The following is a 24,296-nucleotide window of genomic DNA, read 5'->3' as shown; positions in this document are numbered from 1 at the left end:
CTCCTTTTCAACATCTATATGAAACTGCTGAGTGAGATCATCCATCACCATGGGTTAAGGTATGCTGATGACAGTATATTTCCATTCTTGGTGACCCAAGTAATGCTGTGGCTGCCCTTTCATGGTGCCTAGAGGCTGTGGGGGCCTGGGTCAAGTGGCTTTGATTGAACCCTGGTAAAACTGAATGGCTTTGGGTACACAGGGCTCCAGGAACTGGGACTTTGTCCTCTGGATGGGATGGCACTGCCCCAGAAAGATCCAATTTACAATTTAGAGGTTCTCCTGGACTCACAACTCTTGTTTGAGGAACAGGTAGCAGTTGCAGCTAGGAGAGCCTTTGCACAACTTCATGTTGTGCGCAGGATGCGGCCATTCCTGGAATAGAATTCCTTGTGCTCAGTTGTTCAATCCCTAGTTATCCTATGACTGGACTCTTGTAATACAACTTTCTAGTTTGGTATAGCAACCAAACAGGACAGATACAAACTCCAACCGATAGTTAGAACTGCAGAAAAAACAACTGCAACCCACCCTGCCTTCTATAGACCTGTATACTGCACGCATCAGAAGGAAGGCTGAGAAAATATCTACAGACTCCTCACATAAACTGTTTCAATTTCTCCCCTTGGGATGCCACTATAGGGCATTACATGCCAAAACAACTAGATACAGGGATAGTTTTTTTTCCCCTTGTGCCCTCACTCTGCTGAACACCTAATGGTCACAGTATTGTCTTATGTCTAAGTACATTTATCCATGTTGTATAGCTGTAGTATTACTACCCTTCTCGTCCTCTCTACTACTCCCTCTTATTGGTATCATTATGATTATTATTACCCTCTTGCTTTGTATGTACGCTGAGAGCTTCTACCCTCTGCTTTTTATGTGAAAAGGATCAACATGGCTGCAAACCTAATTTGAAGTGTTTTTATGAAACAGAGCAGGAGGAAACTGCACAGAGTTAAAGAAACATCAAACATATGTTCTAAAAGATCAAAACATTTTCTTCCCATTTTCTTGGGACAATATTCCTAAGTAATTACCCATATTTATTGAGTTTGGTTTCAGAGCCATATTGGGGCACTGACAACATCTCTGAATACAATTTTTTTATATCTTGGCAGAGGCAGACAACATACGGGCAATTTCAGCCTGAACAGGGTTTATTGTATCATACACAGCAAACAAAGAGTGATCTAATCTACACAGAAAGTCACAGAGCAGGTGACACCACCCTTGTGATAAAATGTTGGGATGGGTGAGTGGCAAAACCAGTCAAATTTAGGCTCAATAGGTACAGTTGTGTACAGATTTTATAAATTCTGAGAAATAATCTGGATTATTTGGATGGGGAACTAGATAAATTTTCCTTTTCTCCTTCAGAAGCCTCAAGGTCACATCTCCATAGATGAACCCACTCTTCTCATATAGCTGAGAGATAAAAGGCAGGGAAACAGGAGCTAAGTACTGGCTTCAGCTCATTAAGTTCCTGTGTACTCTGCACAGGGTGGTGGAACAGATCCACAGCTGGGTTATTGTTTTCCTGAGTTCTGCAAAACTGATGGACATAAAATGTGGGACTGGCTCATGCAGAAGACCAGTAACTAGGAAGCACTTTTAATAGCCAAGGAGGCTGAAACACAGCAGGATCTAAGGAAGATAGGGCTATGCAAAATGCAATCACAGCTTCCCATCCTTCTTTCTGTAGCGAGTGCGACGTTTGGTCTTGGCCTCAATGATTTGCTGAGATTGACGCTTCAGAGCTGCCCTTGTCACCACATCAGCATCCTCCTCTCCACTGTCCTCCTCATCTGCAAATAGATAAATAAATAGACCAAAAATATCACAGCGCCATAAACCAAGGAAGTTTATCCACCATGACAGGAGAATATGGTAGATGGGTGGTAAAATCTGTCATAAAACAAAGGTCAGAGTCAGAAAACCACAACTCTATAGCTGTCTTATAACTAAGGGAGATAATATATCTGTGAAGCCAAAGCCGTGAGTTCGAGGTTACTAGGGCTATAAAGGTAAATTAATAGAGACCATATCCAACTGGTACAAGACTGTGATAAATTTGGACAATCAATTTTCAGATTAAAAATAAAGAAACTAAAATTAGCAAGCTGTCTACCTTATGTAATATACTCATCATGTGTGGTTTTGCAAAATTTTATGGATTTTTTTCACATTGTGGAAGAGCCAAAAAGAAATGCTAAGGTACTATTCCCAGAACTAAAAAATTACACCATCCAAAGTAATAATGTTGGGGCAGTCAACAATTATGTTAAATGTATAAATAAAAGAAATGACATTTTAGATCACTTTTCTTTTTTGTTTGCAAGCCTATCTTAACAGCCATAAAGGCAAGCAATTTATGCTTTAAAAAAGTACTGAAAATCTCACTATTCAGTAATTCCATAGAATCTTGGCATAAATAAGATCATAAACAGTCCACAGTCATAAGAAAACAGTAACTTTAACTGCTGGATAAAGTTGATTCTGTACTCCCACCACCTGTTGAATCCCTGGATACAGATCCACAGAAAAGGCAGCATATAATTTTTGTTCTGTGGCCACATTGACCTCCTAATACAGGGGTGGCAAACTCAATTTCATTGAGGGCTGCATCAGAGTTGTGTTTGACCTTGGAGGGGGACAGGGGTGTGTGGCCAGGGTGGGTGTGGCCAGCTCAATGTTACTCATGTCGGGGACACCTATGGGGACCCAAGTGCTCTGCCAGCAAAAACGGAACTCCTGGGCTCTGTTTTCTCTGGCAGAGGCACTGCACACCAGTCCTTCGCTGTTTTCAGGATGGTCCTGTGGGCCAGATGTAAGTACCCCGTGGGCCGGATCTGGTCCGCAGGCCTTGAGTTTGACACCCTTGTCCTAATTCCTGTCTAGACTTGTTTACTTACCATAATACATATCCTGCTTCTGTGCAATAGGAAGTTTCACTCTGGTATTGAAGGCAGGCAATCTCCTCTCAAGTTTAGAATGAAACTGCAACAACACAACACATGTAGATTGTAGACATGGGGGAGGGCAACAACAGCTGGTGCACTGAGATAGAGCCTAGCAAACCTGATAGTTCAGCAATTGTGATCTACATTTTTTTCACCAAATTAATAGTGCTACATTTTTTTCACCAAATTAATAGTGCTAATTCAGAGGCATTAAAGCTCATGAAACTGTAGAGTATATCCTATTCAAACAAACGAAGATCAGAAAGAAGAAACTACTGGGTAAAATATTGAGTTTTGAGCTAAAAAGCAACATTACAATTCTTTATCAGCCATGTATTTCCTAGGATGACTACTTTAATTTGGTATTAGCTTACAACTAGCCTATCACAAAAATACCTATTGGCTAATCACAAAACATGCTTAACTAGGTCAGTGAAAGATCTAGAAGCTGCATTTGCCTAACATGCTAAACCTAGTTACTTCTAATCTTACTTTGCTTCTGTGGTTTATTGTTTTATGCAAACCAAGCCCATTTGATTAATTTATGATTCACTATATCCTGAAAACTCAGAAAAAGGGGTTAAAACAGTGCACATGTTAAATGTGTTATACAAGCATGGCCATTTTTTAAAAAAATAGAGTTTACATGAGAAACTCAAAATCTCACCTGATGGGCCTGAGTTTTAATAAAAAAAATATCCTTCAAAACTGGAAAGCTTTCTTGTTAGCACAAAAATTTCAATTTAAAATTGAGCAACCCATAGCATGTTTCTATCTAGAATTATATGAATCATACATACAGCCAGAGAATGCCTTGAACAGTTCTATCCACTGTTGCAATGTCTACTATGATCACTGACCACCATGAACCTCTGTAGAAGCTTGGAGGAAAAGGGCTTTCTTTGGTCATTTGTAAACCAATTTTTTTTTAAAAAAAAATCTAACAATGCCACATTCAAAAGAAACTAAACTTTGGAGTGTTGTTTTTAGAATTTCACTGCTTGGTGAATAGATAACTGTAAGAATCTCTTTAAACTGTGGAGTCCTTGGTGCTGCTGAAAGTTGGCTGTTTGCTCCAGATGTTTTGTTACCAGACTAGGCAACATCTTCATTGCTACTTTCTTTTTTCCATCCACTTCAATAACACTTTTCTTGCACATCTGCAAGAAAATAACTAAGCTCAGAGAGCACCAAGGACTCTACAGTTCAACCCTGAACTACATACATTCTCTTATATTAATCCTTATAAAACAATAATCAAATACATTTTTAAGAAAATATAATTCTATGATGCTCTTTAGCCTGATTGAGACTCACCTCCACTTCTTCAATTCTCCTAAGAAGCTCTGCCTTGTCTCGATCCTTCAAGAATTCCACCAAATATAGCAATTTCTCTTCTGTTTGGGCCATGAGATCAAGAACATATTCACTCGCTTTCTCATCCAACTCCATGGAAGCAAAGCGGCTATCTTCCTAGGAAAAAGAAGCGCTGCTAACTGGCCCGGGTTTCAATATAGCACAACAGGAAATTCAGAAATTTGCTAGAAAACTAATCTGCTCAGGGTCATAAAGAGAACCACAACAAAACACCAAATGCATTGCTTTTTAGTTGTTATTGTTTCCAGTAGGGCAACAAATATTAGGGGGTCTTTGTGGGGTTTGTTATAAACACTAGCCTCTTCTATCTCTATCTCTTTCTTTCCTGCTATCTTCTGTGAAGGGACACAATTAGCTCTCACTTTTGAAAATGTGGAGAACAGTCATGGTTTAAATAAACAGTGAAAATGGGAAGCCATGGTGTCCACTGACTATCAAGCAGCTTAGAGGTGTTCTTCATTAGAAAGCTGATAGCTCCAACTCTTAGACATAGGCAATTGGTGACTGCAAAAAGCAATCATTTAACACTCACCAGTTTGATATGCTGAACTTTGGAAGCCAAATGTTCAATGCCAGCCTTGGCATTCAACAGAACCCGGTTCACCTTGTTCAGTTCAGCTTGGGTTGCATCACGCCTCTTTTCTTCCTTTTGTAGGTGATCACATAACTCCTTCATCAGATTCTGAGCTCTGGAGCAAAACAGGAACAGTGCTGGACTCCAGAAAGGAACCTATGAACTTCAGCTTCTAACTTTCACTCCTCAGTTTGCTACTTGCTATACATAACTTCATACTGAATAGCAGAAAACAAAGGTTACCTATCTGCAAGTTGGTGGCCAGAATGTGTTGCTGATTACCCATATCTCACAGCCAAAGAAAAGCAAGTACTCACCCTACTTTCCGCGCCTCTCCTGAGTACTTAGTATGCTCTAATTCACGTAATAGCGCATCCTTTTCTTCTTTAAGCTGTTCCAAGGACACTTCATTCTCATTCTTCATTTCCTCCAGCTGTCTGAATGTTTCTTCTTGGGCCAGAAAGCAGGCCACAACATCCTATCACATGACCATAAAGCAGGCAAAGCATCACCAACCAATCCAAACTGACTTCTTCCAACTCCACAGGCTAGTCTTTACATTCAAATCAGAGACAATGTGCTTATATAATATACCTCTTAGGGAAGCCTGCAAATATTGTTAATCAAATCTAACATATTCATCTTATTTAAAAAACATAAGAGAAGTCCAAGAAAACTCCAAAATCAACATAGGTCTTTGGATCTATATGGCTTTTAAGAACAAACTGGTCTACATCTTACAGCTTAACAACCAAGTTGAAAGGGGAACAATCTACAACATAGAATTGTATGATGCAGATCTGAGAAAGATGGCTGGAAGAAAGGATAATGGGAGGACTCTGGCAATATCAAGAGCAAGCTCAACAAAGGACATCATTTCAATTTAATATCACTGCATTCTGATGGGAAGATCCTAATGACCTAGGAATGAAAAGGCATCTAGGAGCAAGAAGAGGATTTCATAATGTGACTGGTTTGGGTTTCTAGTGATTTTCTTTTGACAGATCAAATCCATTTGAGATTGGCTCATAGAACAGTTTGGGAAAAAACCACAAGGGTTGAGATCTTTCAGTGTGTGTCTTGTTCAGAAGTCCAGTCTCACCATAAGCCACATATTCTGAGCACTGATGGGAAAAAAACAGATTTTATATTCAAGGCTTTTTATAACTATGAATTCTGAAGAGATGAGTTCCTTCGAAACCTGCTTGGGGACATGATGCCACAATGTGGGAGGAGATTTTCATGCTGTATAAATTCTATTAGCACACTGAGTAGGTGGATCACTATGAGAATGGGAAGGACACGTAACAGGCATAAGTAAGCCTCCAATGCTACCAGGCCAATGAGATAGGAAAAATTAATTAATTTTTCATTAAATTAATTAATGAAAAAAACCACCCAATTTTCTTGAAAAAATTAAGACCCTAAATGGATGGACGGCCCTAAATGTACTAAAGGTAAAGGGTTCCTCTCGCACATATGTGCTAGTCATTCCCAACTCTAGGGGGCGGTGCTCATCTCTGTTTCAAAGCCGAAAAGCCAGCGCTGTCCAAAAACATCTCTATGGTCAAGTGGCCGCATGACTAAATGCCAAGGCGCACGGAATGCTGTTACCTTCCCACCAAAGGTGGTCCCTATTTTTCTCCTTGCATTTTTTATGTGCTTTCGAACTGTTAGGTTGGCAGAAGCTGGGACAAGTAGTGGGAGCTCACCCTGTTACACGGCACTAGGGATTCGAACCGCTGAACTGCCAACCTTTCGATCGACAAGCTCAGCGTCTTAGCCACTGAGCTACCGTGTCCCTAAATGTACTACTGTGTTTTCAAATTGAAAGCTAGTGGCAGCTGGTGCATGGAGTGGTAGGGCTGTTTTTTAGTCACACATGAATGATGAGGACTCTAAGCAGCTCTTGATTGTTGATGTCAAGTGTGCCTTGGTAGGGAATAATAATGGGATGGGAGGGAGTTGCTATGAAACAGGGCTGAAAGAGTACAAATCGGAACTGAACTTTATTACTAATCCTTCTGATTGAGAAACAAAAAAGGTAGACAGCTAAAATTATTTCAGTCTGGATCACCTTTTGCATACATTTGATTTATTTTCTGATATTTTTCTCCTACTGATTTTTATTGATTCCTCCTGAGCTAACTTAAATTCTGTAAACTCCTGTTGATGGGTGGATCTGGTAGATAATTCTTCATTGATTGATCCAACAATTAAATTTGGGTTATTAAATTTGGCGCGGCATCCTCGGCGGCTCGGGAGTTCATGGCTTCCATGACGGCCATGGACCTGATTCAATTAATTGACGGCGGAGGGACCCTAGACTTGATTTTTATCTCTGGCCAGTGGTTGAATGATCTGATTTTAAATGATTTAGTTGTTGAACCTTTGTCATGGTCAGATCATTTTCTCCTTCGTCTGGACTTTCTGACCGCTACCCACCACCGCAGGGAGACGGAACCAATGCGTTGGCTCTGTCCCAGACGCCTGATGGACCCAGAGAGGTTCCTGATGGAGCTTGGGCCGTTTCCCGAGAATCTGGCCCACGACACGACTGAAGAACTAGTCGCGGCCTGCGAACAGGCCGCAGCTGGAGCTTTGGACCATGTGGTGCCTTTGCAGCCTCTGACTCGGCGTCGGTCTCAACCAGCTCCTTGGTTCTCCGAGGAGCTGAGGGAGATGAAACGCCGGAGAAGACGCCTAGAGAGTGTCTGGAGATCCAGCCGTTCTGAGGCTGACCGGACACTAGTTAGGTCCTATAGCAGGACCTACCTAGTGGCATTGAGGGATGTGAAACGTTCCTACGTTTCCTCCCTCATTGCGTCGGCAGATAACCGCCCGGCCGCCCTGTCTCGGGTGACCCGCTCTCTCCTTCAACAGGAGGGGCGGGAGGACCCCTTACAAGGGCATGCCGAGGAGTTTAACGGTTATCTATACGATAAAATCTTTCAGCTTCGGGATGGATTGGATCAAAATTGGGTAGATCCAGGCAAGAGTTCCGAGACCCGTCTTGTTGAGGTGGTTTGGGATAACTTTGACCCTGTGACTCCCGAGGACATGGACAGGTTGCTGGTAGGTTGAATGCCACCACATGTTTACTGGATCCGTGCCCCTCCTGGTTGGTGCTGGCAATGCAGGAGGTGACACGAGGCTGGGTCCGGGGGATTACAAATGCTTCTTTGTGGGAGGGGGTCTTTCCCGCTGACCTCTCCTCAAGAAGCCTTCCCTGGACCCAGCTGTTTTTGGAAATTACCGCCCAGTCTCCAATCTTCGCTTTACGGCGAAGGTTGTAGAGAGTGCGGTAGCATGTCAGCTACTCCAGTACCTGGATGAAACTGTCTATCTAGACCCGTTCCAGTCTGGCTTTCGGCCCGGATACAGTACGGAGACGGCTTTGGTCGCGTTGGTGGATGATCTCTGGAGGGCCAGGGATAAGGGTTATTCCTTGCCCTGGTCCTATTAGACCTCTCAGCGGCTTTTGATAATATCGACCATGGTATCCTGCTGCGCTGGTTGGAGGGGTTGGGAGTGGGAGGCACCGTTTATCGGTGGTTCTCCTCCTACCTCTCTGACAGGACGCAGACGGTGTTGACAGGGGAGCAGAGATTGACTCCGAGGTGCCTCATGTGTGGGGTGCCGCAGGGATTGATTCTCTCACCCCTCCTGTTCAACATCTATATGAAGCCGCTGGGTGAGATCATCAGTGGTTTTGGGGTGAGATACTAACTGTACGCTGATGACACGCAGCTGTACTTTTCCACCCCAGGTCACCCCAGCGAAGCTATCGAAGTACTGTCCCGGTGTTTGGAAGCCGTACGGGTCTGGATGGGGAGGAACAGGCTCAAACTTAATCCCTCCAAGACGGAGTGGCTGTGGATGCCAGCAGATGCGGCTGTCTGTTGGGGGCGAGTTGTTGGCCCTGATGGAGAGGGTAGGCAACTTGGGCGTGCTCCTGGATGGGCGGTTGTCCTTTGAAGAACCTTTGACGACCGTCTCCAGGAGAGCTTTCTATCAGGTTCACCTGATCCGCCAGTTGCGTCCCTTCCTGGACCGGGATGCCCTATGCACGGTCACTCATGCTCTCGTTACCTCTCGCTTGGACTACTGCAATGCTCTCTACATGGGGCTCCCCTTGAAGAGCACTCGGAGACTCCAGCTAGTCCAGAATGCGGCTGCGCGGGTTATTGAGGGAGCGGTTCGGAGCTCCCATGTAACACCTATCCTGCGCAGACTGCACTGGCTACCTGTTGTCTTCCGGGTGCGCTTCAAGGTATTGGTTACCACCTTCAAAGCGCTCCATGGCTCAGGACCGAGATACTTACGGGACTGTCTACTGCCGTCTTCTATCTCCCAGCAACCGGTGCGTTCCCACAGAGAGGGACTCCTTAGGGTGCCGTCAGCCAAACAATGTCGACTGGCGGCCCCCAGGGGGAGGGCCTTCTCTGTGGGGGCTCCTACCCTGTGGAACGAGCTTCCCCCTGGACTTCAACAATTACCTGACCTTAGGACCTTTCGCCGCAAACTTAAAACCTATTTATTTCGTATGGCTGGATTGGCTGGATTTTTAAAATTTTAATTTAATTTAATGGGTTTTAAATTTCTGTAATTTTATAGGGTGTAATTGTATTTCAAATTTTCTGGCCAATTGAATAAGTTTTTTAAGGGTTGTTCTTAATATTGTTTGTGTTTGTGTTTGTATTTTATTTGGTTGTTCACCGCCCTGAGTCCTTCGGGAGAAGGGCGGTATACAAATTAAAATATTATTATTATTATTATTATTATTATTATTATTATTATTATTATTATTATTATTATTATTATTATTATTATTATTATTATTATTATTATTATTGTTATTATTATTATTACTGTGCATATGGAGCAGATTTTTTTTTCTGGCTTCAATAGTCCAAAAAACAAATATCTAAGGATCACATTGCTTACAGTATAAGCAAATATGACCGAACAGGTATACTGGATCAGAGTAAAGATCCACCTAGATCAATATTCTGTATTTACCACACCAAGAGATATCAATGGGAATTTCACAAGTAGGACAAGAATTCTCATTCTGTCTTTTTGGCTTCCCTTACTATTCGTTTGCATTTTAGTACAAAGTTTTATTTAGTTTTATTCTCATTTGGACAAGATTTCTAATATCTAAAGAGTTTTTCTAGTTTTAATTTCTTTTATTACTCGTGAATATCCTCTTAGATACAATAGTATTTTTTCTCACCTGTTACAAATGTTCTAGTGTTTTGAGAAACCCCTGGTCATTCTAGAAAAACATTAAACCTCTTGATTTCAGTTTCAGTTTCTGTTACCAGTCCCCTACATTTTGAACAGTCACTTTGTTCAACATAAATTAAACTTGATGTCATTGTAGATACTATTTTAAAATGTTCCACAGCACTCACATTTTTTGCAGATGTGGATGATATTTAGGATTAAATCCAGGTGCATTTCCCCTCCATTAAATTTCCATCTGTTCTAGGATTCTAAAAGGCTTATTAGTCTTTTATTCAATTATATGAGGACTAATTTAAGTCACCAATTACAAGAAAACACTATCCTTTGGCTAGCTCTCCAATTTCATTTTCTAATATATGAGTACCTTGAGAATTTTGATCAGAGGAATGACCAAAATGACATTGTTATCTACAGCACTTCCATGGAAAAAATTTCCCTTCTGGGGTTTCTTGTTTGTCTGAAATGCTGTTTGTGATCTACAGAACAGTACTCTCTGAATGTGCTCTTCCTTTTTCTTCTAATCGGGTTTCTAGAAGGACGACCACATCCTTCCACCATGTATGTTTGGCCATTCTATCCACCTCTTCATAAAAATCAAATATTCCAAATTCTCCATACCTGCACATAGCTGAATGGGAAGCCAAAAACCCGCACTTTAGGAAGGAATTACAAAGGATTTGCAGCACACAATACATAAAGCTCTTACATTAGCCTCAGTGACCCCAGTGGCTGCTCGGACTTTGTCAAAGTTTTCAGATGCGGTGAGCACAGCCTGTTTGGTTTTCAAGATGTTTGATTTCTTAAATTGAGGTTCTCTAAGCAGATCTTCAGTTCCAAATGGGATACGATCCTTCTGGGAGTGCTGGAACACATAAAATACACATGGGACATGAAAAGTGTTGGTCAGCAAATATCTGTTGCATGACTTTTTTATTCCACTTTTATATATACATATCAAAGCATAGAATGCGATAGTGGAAACCAAATTCATAATAAACATCTCAGTTTTCAGTTAAAACACAAGACTATTTCTGGTCTTCTAGCATGGCCTGAAATCTGTCAAGCACACATATTTTTCCAGATGGATATATTTCAGCTGTCCATTCAAAAGACAATATGCTACTGTTTCAAACAGAAGGCATTGTTATTTGGAATAAGCTATGTACAATTCTGTGAATAAAGTGGATTTCCCCCAAAGGATTAGATGTTCGCACGTTAGAATTGATTGGTGTCAAATTTTTGTGGTTAATGTTTTAATATTTTAATAGATTGAGTTTTATAGTTTTAAAATGATTTTATATATTTTTAAAGTTTTGTTTGGGAGCCCTTAAGAGTTGGTTGTGAGATAAGCTGCTATATAAATGTAATAAATAAATAAAAAGGTAGATTGACTATGGTTCATATTATATTGTAAAATATAATATGGCTTGCTTGGTTTAATATGTTACATAATTCTAGCCACTGTGATCTGAAAACTATAGTTTATGACAGGATGATGTGGGAACTCAGTATGTAAAACATTTTTAATAAACCAAGATTAAAACAAGCCATGGTTTTAGGGGAAATCATGAATCCAATCTGTATACTGGGAAAGGGACAAGAGTTTCCAAAATGAGAGAATGACTTTAGTGCCTCATATGTACATAATTTCTTAGCTCCAGAAATGTTATAAAAATTAAGTAGATTTATACAAAATACACTTTGCGTGCAATTAGTAAGGGTTATATAACTCAGCTAATGGAAAGTTGTTTAGGATTTATAGAAACATTTTAGTGTGATTTATACACTGGTGTTGGAAAAGTGTGTTGCAATCCTAGTAAAAAAGGGAGTGGCATATTATTATCATCAGTTTTTAAAATCCAGTTTGAATTTATTTAAATTTTCAATATTAGAGTCATGAAGCCTAACCTAACCTAATCTAATCTAATTACCCAACAGAACTCAACACCCCCAATAATGGGGGAATTTTGCATTTTGTACACATCCTAGAGTTTCTTCGATTTGAGATGGTCAGAACATAAATCTTATAAACAGATAAATAAACCTTTTCTTTACTGAGAATAAAAGGTTGCTGCTGCTAGAAATTAGTGGGATTTGAAAATGTCTTCAGATACAATTGCCAAATAAGCTTGGATGTATTTAAAGATCCGCTAGAATCTAGACCATCTTGATTTAGGAAGGGTAGGGCTCATATCTGCTCTTTGTCTGATGACTCCAACAATAAAGGGTTTTTTTCTCTTTTCTACTCTTCCAGGACTTTACATAAACCCTATGCTATGTTTTCTATTTCTTTCTCTGCCTTTTGTGCTGTTACTACTGGAAACAAAACAAAAATGCAGATGCACGCATTTGCCTTTTTCTCATGTGAAAGTGATTTCTAAGAAGAGAATGGTTATATATAAAGAGAAAGGATTAATTTTAGCACTTGATGGTTTATTTTATAGGTAATTAATTTTAATATATAGTTTTTATTCAATTAATATTTTTGGTCAGGCCTTACTTTTAAATGCTACTTCTACCAAGTTTGTATGTTCTTACGCATATATACTGTACATACTATATATAACTGTCACTCAGCTACATTTGTATTGATGAGTGAGATATTTACCAGATTAATTTCAATGGGAATTGGCAATTCTAGGTTGACAAAGAAATCTTGGCATCACACAGAACTTTTTCTGCATTTATAATTTTTTTCTATTTTATTTTGGGAAAAGGGCATCTTAACTTTTCCACTTTTTTGGAAAATATGGTACATCTTTACTTTTCTGCATATGCCAAGCAAAACAACCCCTTGGCAAGTAATCAAAATGAAAAGGAAAATAGGCAGTCACTTCATGGATAGCAAAAAATGCTACACTACCCGTCTTTCTGCACGCTCATTCTGTGCTCTCTTTTCTTCTGTCATTTTCTTTATGTCTTTAAGTTTCTTATCTCGAATCTTTCTTTCTCGGTAGATGGTTTCTTCTTGAGTCAAAAGCTGCTCCTGCATTGCAAGAAGAAATAAACATGACATACTGCCCTGATATGCACAGTTCTGCTACTCTTAAGGATGTTTGAAATAGTCCACTTGATACATTGATGCAATGATAGCACTGGTTTATCCAGAGCTGAGAATCCTTTTAAAAAGTTTTGGGGATTAATGGCTATTAGTGTTGATGGCAGTATGACTGCCTCTGAAGGCTATCTGCTGGGTTTCCTTGAGCAATTGGTTGGCCACTGTAAAAATAAATTGCTGGGCTACAATGGTCAGAGATAATCCAGCAAGACACTGCTTAAATTCTTATTAATCTTTCCCCAACCTGTATGGATTTCCTCATGGAAATCCACCCCATTTGCTCTATTTACCTTTAATGAAAACTCCAAGTATATTCCAGGAATTTGTCAAACAGAGAGCTTATTATTGGGCACACTCTTATGAACATATCAGTTATTTCCTGTTCGTTTTAGCAAGAGTTTTTCCGAATATGATTCTTTTAAGATGCCTCCAGAACAAATCATAACTTATTTAAAAGCTTGAAAAAAATAATAATATGGAAATGATGTGTCTGTATACAAATATAATTAATTCTGCAAAATTATGATTCCAGGTAAATAACTAATAAGATAGATCTCCTTACAGGGGCTTATCTTGATACATCTCCTGACATTCACCTGCACATTCCTGGATTTCTAAATACCATGCCATTTCTCTCATATACCTTTGGCAATGTGGCTCCATCTATTGCAGCTCTGATCTTTCCTTATAACTGCTAATACCCATTAAAAATGGACCAGTCTGGATATACCAGAAACCAATAGTACATTATCTGAATTAGATCCTAGGTATGGTTGTGATGCTGAACAGAGCATTGCATATTCTCTTCCATTGCTGATACCTCAACTCTTATTTAATATTGTGCTTATCCCATTCCCCTACCCTAGCAACGTTGCGAGCATGTTGTGCATCAGTGTTCACGCTTTCCAGTTCTTGGAGCTCATGGCGCAGTCGTAAAATTTCCGCTTCCAGGGCATCCAACTTGTTCTGAAAGTGCAAGCTTTCCTCCTGGAAAGGGGATGAAAATTTCAGAGTGAATGACAGAACAATCAACTTTAATGTTCCTACATTTTCCATGGGCCATAAAGTTACAGGTGTTGCAGATACAACAAAATTATTGAGAACATAAATTCCTAAACTGTCCATAATCCAGATATTAACAGGTCAGAGATTAGGTACCTCCTCCTCAGGAGACCCATGAGCAAAAGCTGTTATGTTGCTTTTTGATCACCTCAAATTGAATAGCACTACACTAGTAGTGGCTAAAACGTATCTTCTTTCTTTCAAGATTGTGGGGCATGCCTATAGTTGTGTTTCTTGTTTTGAAATAATCTATTTTGATGAAGGCATCATACCTGCATATGTGCTTTTAGCTTCTTATACATGTTGGTGATGCGTACAGCCTCCTCAGTCTTGAATCGGGCCTTTTCCAGACGGTTCTCCAGTGTTCGCAGAGTCTGAATGCAAAGAGCAACAAACTAAAATAGCAGCTGAGCCAAACCTCTAAACTCCATTCAATTCAATTTTGTCCCTGTTGTAAAGTGCTAGTTGCTGAAAGGTGAGCAATTTAATTGCTTTACAGTAGCTCAATGCCCCAAAGAGTCCAATTTTCCTTCTCAGTGTTTTTCACATTGTGGAATTTAACAATTTAAAAACAACACATCATGTCTGGAGTCACTCAACTTCATAGAGCCACAATACTAATAGTCTGGTCCAATGTCTGGGGAAAGAAACAGATCTCCAGTATCTTACAAAAGATTAGCAGGATCGGGACTCAAGGGATATTTTGTGCAGTGGGGGAATGCTGCAACAGACAAGGCGAGCTTCCTTCCTTCTATTAGGTATCATGGTTTAACAGAAGGGTTACAAATATGCCTACTCTATCAGACCTCTTGAGATGAAAATAAATTACTGGAGACATGTGGTCCTGTCCCTTTATATATAACAAATCAGCACACTGAGTTACACTTGGAAGCCCACCAAGAACTAGTGGAGCTCACAAAGTAGATGCATTAAACGGGTATACCAAAGTGCACTCAAAACCACTCTTACTGCTGCTACTGGCTGTGGCTTCCAGATGATCTTCAAGAGGAGAGAGATAACAAGACATGAATAACAGTGAGCAAGACCTCCTAGTCTAGGAATAGAACATCCACATTAATCACACTACTGTTGAAGAAAAGGTTTCCAATATTTTTCTGAGTTTGAGGGAATTTACAAGCAAAAGAAATGGAATAGCTTGTCTCCTGGGGATGTGGATACTCCATCACTGGAGGTTTTCAAAAACAATCTAACAACCATTTGACTGGGATAGTATAAGATTCCTGCCTTGAGCAGGGGGTTTAGACTAAAAGACCTTCAAGATTCCCTCCAGGCTATGATTCTATGAGTCTGTGGTGTTGCTTTCTTGTTAGATTGCATTGTTTTGTTCTTCAAATAGCGTGAACTGTAATTTGGTAAAAGTCCAGGACTTCTTATTGGACACTTGGCATCTGGTTATTCTTTTCCCCTTTTTTTAATGTATATAACTACAATTGTATAACAGGTATTGTATGAGGTGATACGTAAAATGCTCTTGGGCATTTTATTTATGTTGAGCATCCCAAAAGAATAATGAGTGATCTGTTTGTGGTCACAGTTCATTCTTTAGAGATGCTTTTATTACCTAATGAATAATTTAATCATCTCAGTATTTCAGTCTGGTTACACGTTAAATAGCAATTGGGCCCTTCGAAAAAGACATTTTATTGAATTTTAAAAGAAGTAAAAAAAACCCACAGCATTATACAAATTGATTATAAATGGAAGACAGCAATATCTGGAGCCAACTCTACAAAAGCCAAATATATAAACACCTGAAACTCTTAAGCTATTCCAATGAAGGACATCTGTCTGTTTTTAAAAATGCCATTTTTTTCTTTAAGTTATAATTTTGCTTTTCTTTCTTGCATACAAACACAAACACGCACAGCTTCAGAAAAGAATCATACCATAGAAATACTTGTCAGAACTTCTACCTTGTTGTATTCTAATTTAACCCTATAACATATGGCCTCTTATGTGAGTATAACGCTAGAAAGTAAAGCCAGGGATCTTCTCTACTCAAAACAAGTATTGTATCCTTGAATTATGGGCTCTTCCCTGGAACTCTTGTTTATTATAAGCTAAAATGTAAAGAGCTAGTGATTATAATGTGGCGCATGCACAGAATTAACAGCATGTATCTGTATAGCATTCTTCTTTATTTTCAGATGAGCAATAATTCAAATCAAAGTAGCTGAACATTCAAAATGGCAGAACATCTCTATCAAAACTATATGGAAAGACAAAGAAACCTGGTATAGAAATTAATAGTAAGGATCCAAAAGACTAAATTTTTGTCCATTGCTTGGAAATCTAATCATGTTACTGCTTCCTCATCTCTCTCTGCTTTGACCAGCTTATCTGGAATTAGAGTAAATAAATCATGTTTACTTTTAATACTTAGATGTAAACCTAATAGCTAGAATAAGGACAGACTTAAGTGAGAAAACAGTAGAATTGTTCTTTGCCTCCCTCTTATGGTATATTTACCTAACTTTCCAATAATAACCAACAAACTAGATATTAACACTTATAATTAGCAAATACATGCTTGATTTTCATTGTCAAACAGAGGAGGTGGTTAGGAAATTTATTTATCAAATTTATATAGGTGTCCATCTCATAAAAAATTATTCTGGGCGGTGTAATGTAACACGAGGAAGAGAGAATCATTACTCTTGTCACAATTCCAATCCAAATCAGCCCACCCCTCCTATAGCTACCAGTTGTCCCATGAGGACAGCTGCCACTAGTGAAAAACGAGAGCTGATATCTGATCATGTTTGGAATGTCTAAATAGCATAACAGCAAAATATAAGAGATCTTTTAGTCATCACTGTATTCCATGAAGAGGAGTTGCAGGAAGGCAACAGTACACTCACTCATCTCTGTTTTAAAGCATGACCCTCATGCTACCTGGATGGCTCTAAACATTGGCTTTGCTCAGACTGAAGTCATTTTCAAACCTTCATACACTTATTCCTTTGGTCCCACTTTTGTAAGAAAACAAGGAAGGCTAGGATCCTGGCTCTCAAGCCTTTCCATCCTACTGCAGGATAGAAGGGAAGGGAGGGAAGATGTTCCAAACAGCCTTCAACACAATCTTCCAAGGTTTTATGACAAAGCTTTATTTTAGATAAAAATGAGGAAAGACTGTACTTATTTGAATATTGGGAAGGGCCCCTGGTCCATGTGAGGAATGGAATGGGATAACTCACCATGGCCAACTCACTGAGGGAAAACTCAACATGGGCAACTTGTCACAGGACAACTTGCTGCTGGACAATTCAGTTTTATTATTTAAAGTAATTTTTAAAATATTTTAATTTTTGTCATTCACTTTTCATTTTGTCCCTCCTTTGACATCCTTTCTTTAATGATTCTATTCCACTATTTCTTCAATATTATTGTAACTCTTGTCCAGTGGTGAGTTGTCCTATGGTGAATTAGCTTGCTGAATTGTCCACAGCAAGCTGGCTGCAACAAGTTGGCCATAGTGAGTTGGCGATGGCAAGTTGGCTGTGACAACTCTTTCCAAGAGATTCAGACTTCTCTCACCTTGGCTGCCTCGATATTCCCTTCTTCCATTTCTTGCATATCATTGATTTCTTGTGCCTTAGTACTGTATTGAGTCTGCAGCTCCTCCAGCCTAAGCTTCCTCATCTCCACTTGATGCTTCAAATTGTTTAATTGATTGATTTTCTCGCATAGTCGATGATTGATTATCTGAATAGCACCCTTCAGAGGTGAGGAAAGGAAACAGTTTAAAGCAATCTGAATAATTGCACAGGCTGTTCATTTACTGGGAAAAGGAGAATTTGAATTATAGACAGATAATAATTGTTAATAGATCAGAAAAAGCTAAATTGAGAAATCTTCCTTCCCATGTTGCAGAAGCATCTTCAGAGTCCTATGGTTTTGTCAGAGTGCATGTATAAAAGGAACAGACATTAAATTGCAATGCTTGTTTTGTCATTTGACCCTCTGCCACTATTCCAACCTCCCTGTAGGTATTTAGGTAATTTAGGTAATTTTGTACTTTCATCTGAGCAAACAGAAACTGCAGAGCCTGAAAAAACTTTTCTTAAAAATAAATAAATAAAGAGTTTTTCCTTTCATTAGTTTTAATTTTCCTCATTTAACAAAATTAAAATACATAAAGAAAAAATATTTAGAAAAAGCAAACATGCTACAAACAGCTAGATGAATTCCTTATTCTCTAAAACTAATTATTTGTTTCTGATTAGAATGTGATCAGTTTGAAGACAGGGCTGGTTTCTTGACTCCAATATTCCTTGTTCAAATGAAGCATTTATTAGCAGGTAGTCTAAAACAGAATAAATTTTTTAAACTTTTCTTTCTAGTTCTGGTAGAAGTAAAGGAAGCATATGATCCTGAAGTGTGTAGGACTGCATTTTATGCCAGTGGATTAACATATTTTGTTATACTTCAAAAGGGTTCAAAGGTGCCAGTGTTGGCATCTCCCAAGTGTACTAAAATAATTAAATGCTATTGCCGAAATTATTTTCTCCTTAAAAACAAAGATCTCTAAAAGCAATATAGAGAAAAACTTTTACCAATCAACAAATTCATTAAGTATAAAGTAGATTTTAAAGTAAGCCGTTATTTCAAGTAGACTTTTTTAAATTAAAGCTACCATATAACTGTATGTAGAACCAAATTGAAAGCACAAATCTTTCAAAATTGATGGATATGATGATATCATCAACCCTGATTATTGTTTGTTGAATTTGGAGTTTTGGAGTTCATATGGTCAAAAACAATACCAGGCTAGTTTAATTCAAAAACATAATCTTGTATTATATAGCCCTGGGATTTGCTCTTTTTTGTGAATAACCTAATCTTAGATTCAATCTAAGGCTAGAATTCTAAGCACATTTTGAGAAATAAGTCCCATGGTATTCATTAGAGCAGAGGTGGGGAACTATAGCCCCTTTATGGCTTGTGGACTTCAGCTCCCAAATTCCTGAGTCAGACATGCTGGCTCAGGTACTCTGGGAGTTGACGTCCACAAGTCATAAAAGAGCCATAGTTCTCCACCCTGCAGTAGAGGCATGTTAACTTGAGTTAGCCTAGAATTCTCAAACTTCTTTAACTCCGTAATCCCAAATCCCTAAATACCAATTTTTTTTAAATCTAACAATGAATTTCAGAAATATTTGCATGATCAATTACCTCCCCAGTTTTATTTTTCACAGCTCCTTGTTCAGTTGGATGTTCTTGGAATGCAGCCTTAATTACTTTTTCCTCTCCCTGGGGGAAAAAAAAACAACATCCCAAAACTATTATAGTCGTTATATGAAGGTAATCTAAATCCAATTTTTTGAAAAAAGAAATACCATTATCGGCTGGGTTTTGGTATTAATTTTTGTTGAATAAGAATTTGTAGTCTGGGTTCATACATAATTCTAAAACACAGTGAATGGGTCCATATATCACACAAGGCCAAAAACAAATAAGTCAGATTATAGGTTTACATAACCCCTGAAGCCAGCTCATGGGTAAATGTGGGATAAGAGAAGGACATAAGCAACAGACTCTTTCAGAGCTCTGCTTCCTTCCTTCCTTCCTTCCTTCCTTCCTTCCTTCCTTCCTTCCTTCCTTCCTTCCTTCCTTCCTTCCCTAATATAAAAAATGCAGAAGATACAGAAAAGGCTTAAAATATAATTTTCTGATAAATACTGCATATTTATAATAAACCTTGCTAGAGCAGCATTAGGAAAGAAGCATTTGTGTTATTAAGTGACAAGCAAGCCAATCAGATACAATGGAAAGGGGACAGGTTTTTAATAATATTGTAAGCTGTAACCCTGATCTTTTTATCACAGAATTTGGTATTTAAGATTATGGCTGTTCCTGTCACTTTTGGAATAGAAATGCAGATATACACACAGATGAATAGACACACAAAGGCAAAGAGCTGCTACAATATTCCAAAAATGACAGGAACAGTCACTTGCATTAAGCTACCAGATCTGAGCAGAAAAATACAGACAAATTTCAGATGCCAAGAAACATTTTTTTTGCATTCCGATTCTCTTTGCCATTTCATGCTTGTCAGGATTTTTGCCACTCTGATCTGGCATCTGCACATTTATAGTCAATGAAATCAGAAGTTACGGTGCTTGACAAATGAACTTGCCAGTAACATGTTTTAATCTTAATCTGGCAAAGCTGAAAAACAATTTGCCCTAAAGAGAGGAGGTAGTAAGCACAGCAGACTGTTAGAAAACCTATTTGATGAGGACCCAGATTGTTTGGGGGGGGCAATATGCTGACTCTGTAAATCGCTTAGAGAAGACTGTAAAACACTATGAACCAATATATAAGTCTAATGCTATTGAACAGAGCAGCCCGAATGGAATAAGCAGAGAGCTTAAATATGTTCTACCAAGAGAAGATGAGATTAGAGTCACTATATTTTTCTTTTCCAATGTCATACTGTATGAACCCACAAGAAAAGGGAAGCAATTCCAAAGACAGGAAAAAGAAGTGGTGATTATGATTTCACAAGGGTTCACTGAGACAGGGCAGTAGAAGGCCACAAAGCTCACCGCTAGGAGGTCTGCCAACCTCTGATGCAATTTCTTATTCTCCTGCCTCAACCGCAAAATGGACTCCTTGTTCTTCTTGATGTTCCATTGGGAATTCTCATAGAAAGCTTTACGGTCACCTTCTGTAATGAGCAGAAATGAAACCACTCTGCTGATCATATACAACTGTGATGATTGAATTTCTTTCTATATGAATTTATATTTTCTTTATCTGTAGAAACAATTTTGAACTTTGATTTTGAAACAATGTTCATTGCTACACTTCAAGCCTGAAAACAAGTTAGTTTTTACATAACGTTTCGATAAAAGAAAATAGGAACTTTGTATGAAATGATATTGTAAGGCAATCATCCATTGGCCATGGCAGAAATATCACTAATTCCATATTCCATCAAAAATAAATTAAATTGGATATATTTTGCTAACTTTAGATAGATTGATACTATTGGAATATTTATATGAATTCAGACAATACTGATAAAGATACAGACAATACTGATCAAGATTGACTCAGCCTTCCATCCTTCCGAGTTTGATAAAATGAGGACCAAGATTGTTGTGGGCAATAGGCGGACTCTGTAAACTGCTTAGAGAGGTCTTTAAAGCATTGTGAAGTGGTATATAAGTCTAAGTGCTATTGCTATTTTCCTGTGATTCCATGTGTCTAATGGGACTTGACAGCAATAAAAATATGACTGTGATATGATCTTACAATGCCTTTCTCATTTTTATAGGGATTTATACAAAACTGTATTATCATCAAATTCTTGTTAAATTCAATTGGGTGTGTTTAATTTGAAGAACTGAGCAAAGAACTCTAAGCCTTGCAAAAGTCTATTCATCCAAAGAATGAATGGAACTACTTGTGACCTTCTTTATAGCAGCTACCAACTCATTATCCCTCTTCCCTCCTTAATTATCATAATCCTTTCATCCCCTTATTCAATCTATTTTCAATCATCATCCAGATTTTTTTCTATTTTCAGCAAAAAGTCAATAAAGGATTTCCAATACATTATAAAAGTATTTATTGTGTTGTCCCCTGAACAAACAAGTCACTTTTATCATCTCTCCTAGTCCTGACATCTTGAAAATATATTTTTCCATTGTGGATATTTCAGTATTTCTCTATCTTTATGTACATAACTCTTCCCAACTATTGTTAAGTCACCAAGCTTCTTGTAAGGCTACTTAAACTGTTTTGATCCCAGCCAAGATACTAACTGCAAATCTAGAAACAGCTATTTAACTTGCTGCTTCTTGTTTTCTGGTCTTTTTCTCCTCATTTTTTGTTTCTCAAATTTTTCAAAGACACGGAACAGTAATCTTTCTGGTTTTCTTTTGAGGAACACCAATTATAATTTGTTTTAAAAAAGAATATTTATCCAATAATATTCTTTAGTTCTCTTTGTACTTTGTACTAACTTCTAGTATAATAAATGTTTGACAGCAAGTTTTATTTTACTCCAGATATTGAAATTCCTAAAGGGTCTTAATCGGCATAAAATCTGGCATATTTCAATAGTTACTCTTAGTTGTAACAAATGCCTAATAACTTTTTTCAGTTGTTTTAGAATAAAGTCTGAAGGTAGAAAGGTCTGTCAACCTCTCTTCTACACTCACAAACAGAGAACTTGTTTGATTAGTGAAATATAATTCAAAACTCTTTCATAACCTTATTTGAACAGTACCTCATAGAAAAAGCCAGGCTAGGTTTAAGTTGCAAAAGAAGTGAGGCAGGATCTAGGAATACCACTTATTCTGTGTAGTGGCTCCCAGGCGAAGACTACTGTCTCCATTCATTTTTTATATTTTCCAATAAATCTTGATTCTATCAAAATCCATACTTGACATTCTTCTCATATCTTCTGATACTTTTCCACTAGAATACCACTGTTTGATCCAGTTCACATGCAAACAATCTGTTATGATTTTCTTATGAAAACCCTACCTCCCATATGTTGTGTCTTTTTAAAGTTGTCATTCTCCACATGTTAAGCTGATATTTCTTGAACAAACTTTTGTGCTTTTTTGGCCTTCAGTGAATTGATCTCATGTATTCTTTCACACAGATTCATTCACATAAACACATGACATAAAGTTACACATTATTACTACATCTAACAATGGACTGTATGGTACAGAGCATTATATGCTAGGGACCACATTCTAGCATTAATATACTGTACTGATACAAGTTTACGTAGACATTGCACTCCTCACAAGAAATTTAGTTTTTTAGATTTAAATTACAGTGTAGTTATAAATATCCCAGGTTTGCAGAAGGAGCTTTTTTCCTTCTATCCAGTTAAGAGAAGGATAATTGAGATCTAATTTTAAGGCCAACAACAATGAATGAAGTAAATCTTTTATTAGGTATTCTGAAACTATGATCAGCACACAATATGTGTAGGCAAACAAGGTGTAATAATTAAAAATTCTCTGTCTAAGGGATTAAAACAGCAAAGAAGTTGGGGAAAAGTTTAAGATGATAGTTGATAGAAGGGCTGAAGGCATTAGTGTATGTTTTTTCGGATGCCTTTTTTCTATCTTTGTCTTTCTTCTGTATATTTTTTTAATTATTTTTTTAAATGTATGGTCTATTTGGTCTAATTACTCTTACTTCACCATGGAATTTTACAAGAGCCAAGAGTCACCCTCTAGGCATAATGAGGCTTCTTTCTAAATGCCCATAGTTTTATAATTTATATTTAGGGGCTGTATTTATCTTGTCCTCTTCCTCTCACCCCCTATATTTTCTGCACCCCTTACCTAGAAGCTGAATCTTGCTTTGCAGCTCCGATATCTGCTCATGAATAGGAGGTTTTATTCCTTCCAGATGTGTTACTGGCATGGCAACAGTGATGGTGGTGAGAGGGTGGAGAGTCAGAAAAGATTAGGTGGACGGGAGAGAAAACACCAGCGTGGTTCAACCCGGGCTTCCTGAGATAACAGTAAGCAGAACCTGGCGGTAATTCTTCGGGTGCAGAGGGCTAAACAGGGGATGCACTGAGAAGGAAAATGAAGTTACCACACGCATACAGACACACTTGATAGCAAATGGTGCTTCGGCTTGAAAAGTCTCAGAGCCCTCTCCCGCTGGCCTTCCACGAAGGCCACTGGCCGCTCATCCAGGCTTTGTCGGCAGCCGCAGCTCACTTGCCCATCAGCATCCCTACGCCTAGATGGGTCTCCATGACAACCACTTCCGACGCAAAGCGCTTATTGGTGGAAGGAGCGAGTTCTGCAGGGCACGATGGGAAAAAGGTCAAACTCTCCTTGCAACCAGCCGGAAGTGGGGCCGGAAGTACCTCTCGTAATCCTCACCCAGGGGGTAATAAAAGCCAAATTTTATTATTAATTTGTCACGCAGGAGATGAAATGGAAATATTTCATTTTTCACGTGGAACAAGCAACAAATAAAGGCGAAC

At 38.6% G+C, this 24,296-nt stretch overlaps 1 protein-coding gene across 3 annotated transcripts; it reads right to left on the bottom strand.

Annotated features, from left to right (window-relative positions):
- Positions 1-946: 946 nt before the first annotated feature.
- Positions 947-24,051, bottom strand: ODAD3 (outer dynein arm docking complex subunit 3). Of its 3 annotated transcripts, none has more exons than XM_058173130.1 (13): positions 23,638-24,051; positions 20,866-20,987; positions 19,487-19,564; positions 17,849-18,028; positions 14,563-14,664; positions 14,090-14,215; positions 13,034-13,156; positions 10,877-11,032; positions 5,235-5,395; positions 4,876-5,032; positions 4,284-4,439; positions 2,919-3,003; positions 947-1,811 (listed from the first exon to the last, which is right to left on the bottom strand). In XM_058173130.1, the coding sequence occupies exons 1-13, from the start codon at positions 23,717-23,719 to the stop codon at positions 1,681-1,683; spliced, it is 1,659 nt and encodes a 552-aa protein (XP_058029113.1). In that variant the 5' UTR covers positions 23,720-24,051; the 3' UTR covers positions 947-1,680. The 3 variants fall into 3 exon arrangements, with proteins under 3 accessions (XP_058029113.1, XP_058029114.1, XP_058029115.1); XM_058173131.1 differs by lacking the exon at positions 23,638-24,051 and adding an exon at positions 22,817-23,388; XM_058173132.1 differs by lacking the exon at positions 947-1,811 and having other exon boundaries at positions 2,914-3,003; positions 4,284-4,435.
- Between the last annotated feature and the right edge of the window lie 245 nt (positions 24,052-24,296).

This window comes from Ahaetulla prasina, chromosome 2 (genome assembly GCF_028640845.1).
Source record: "Ahaetulla prasina isolate Xishuangbanna chromosome 2, ASM2864084v1, whole genome shotgun sequence".
NCBI classification, from domain to species: Eukaryota; Metazoa; Chordata; class Lepidosauria; order Squamata; family Colubridae; genus Ahaetulla; species Ahaetulla prasina.
The sequence above is the reverse complement of the archived record's forward strand: the minus strand, read 5'-3'. Positions and strand labels throughout refer to the sequence as shown.

Coding starts and splice junctions, on each gene's coding strand:
- ODAD3 (XM_058173130.1), bottom strand. CDS start 23,719: ATGCCAGTAACACATCTGGAAGGAATAAAACCTCCTATTCATGAGCAG. Junction 13,157..14,089: donor ATGCTCGCAACGTTGCTAGG/GTAGGGGAATGG, acceptor CTTGCAATGCAG/GAGCAGCTTTTGACTCAAGA. Junction 1,812..2,918: donor GAAGCAGGATATGTATTATG/GTAAGTAAACAA, acceptor ATCTATTTGCAG/ATGAGGAGGACAGTGGAGAG.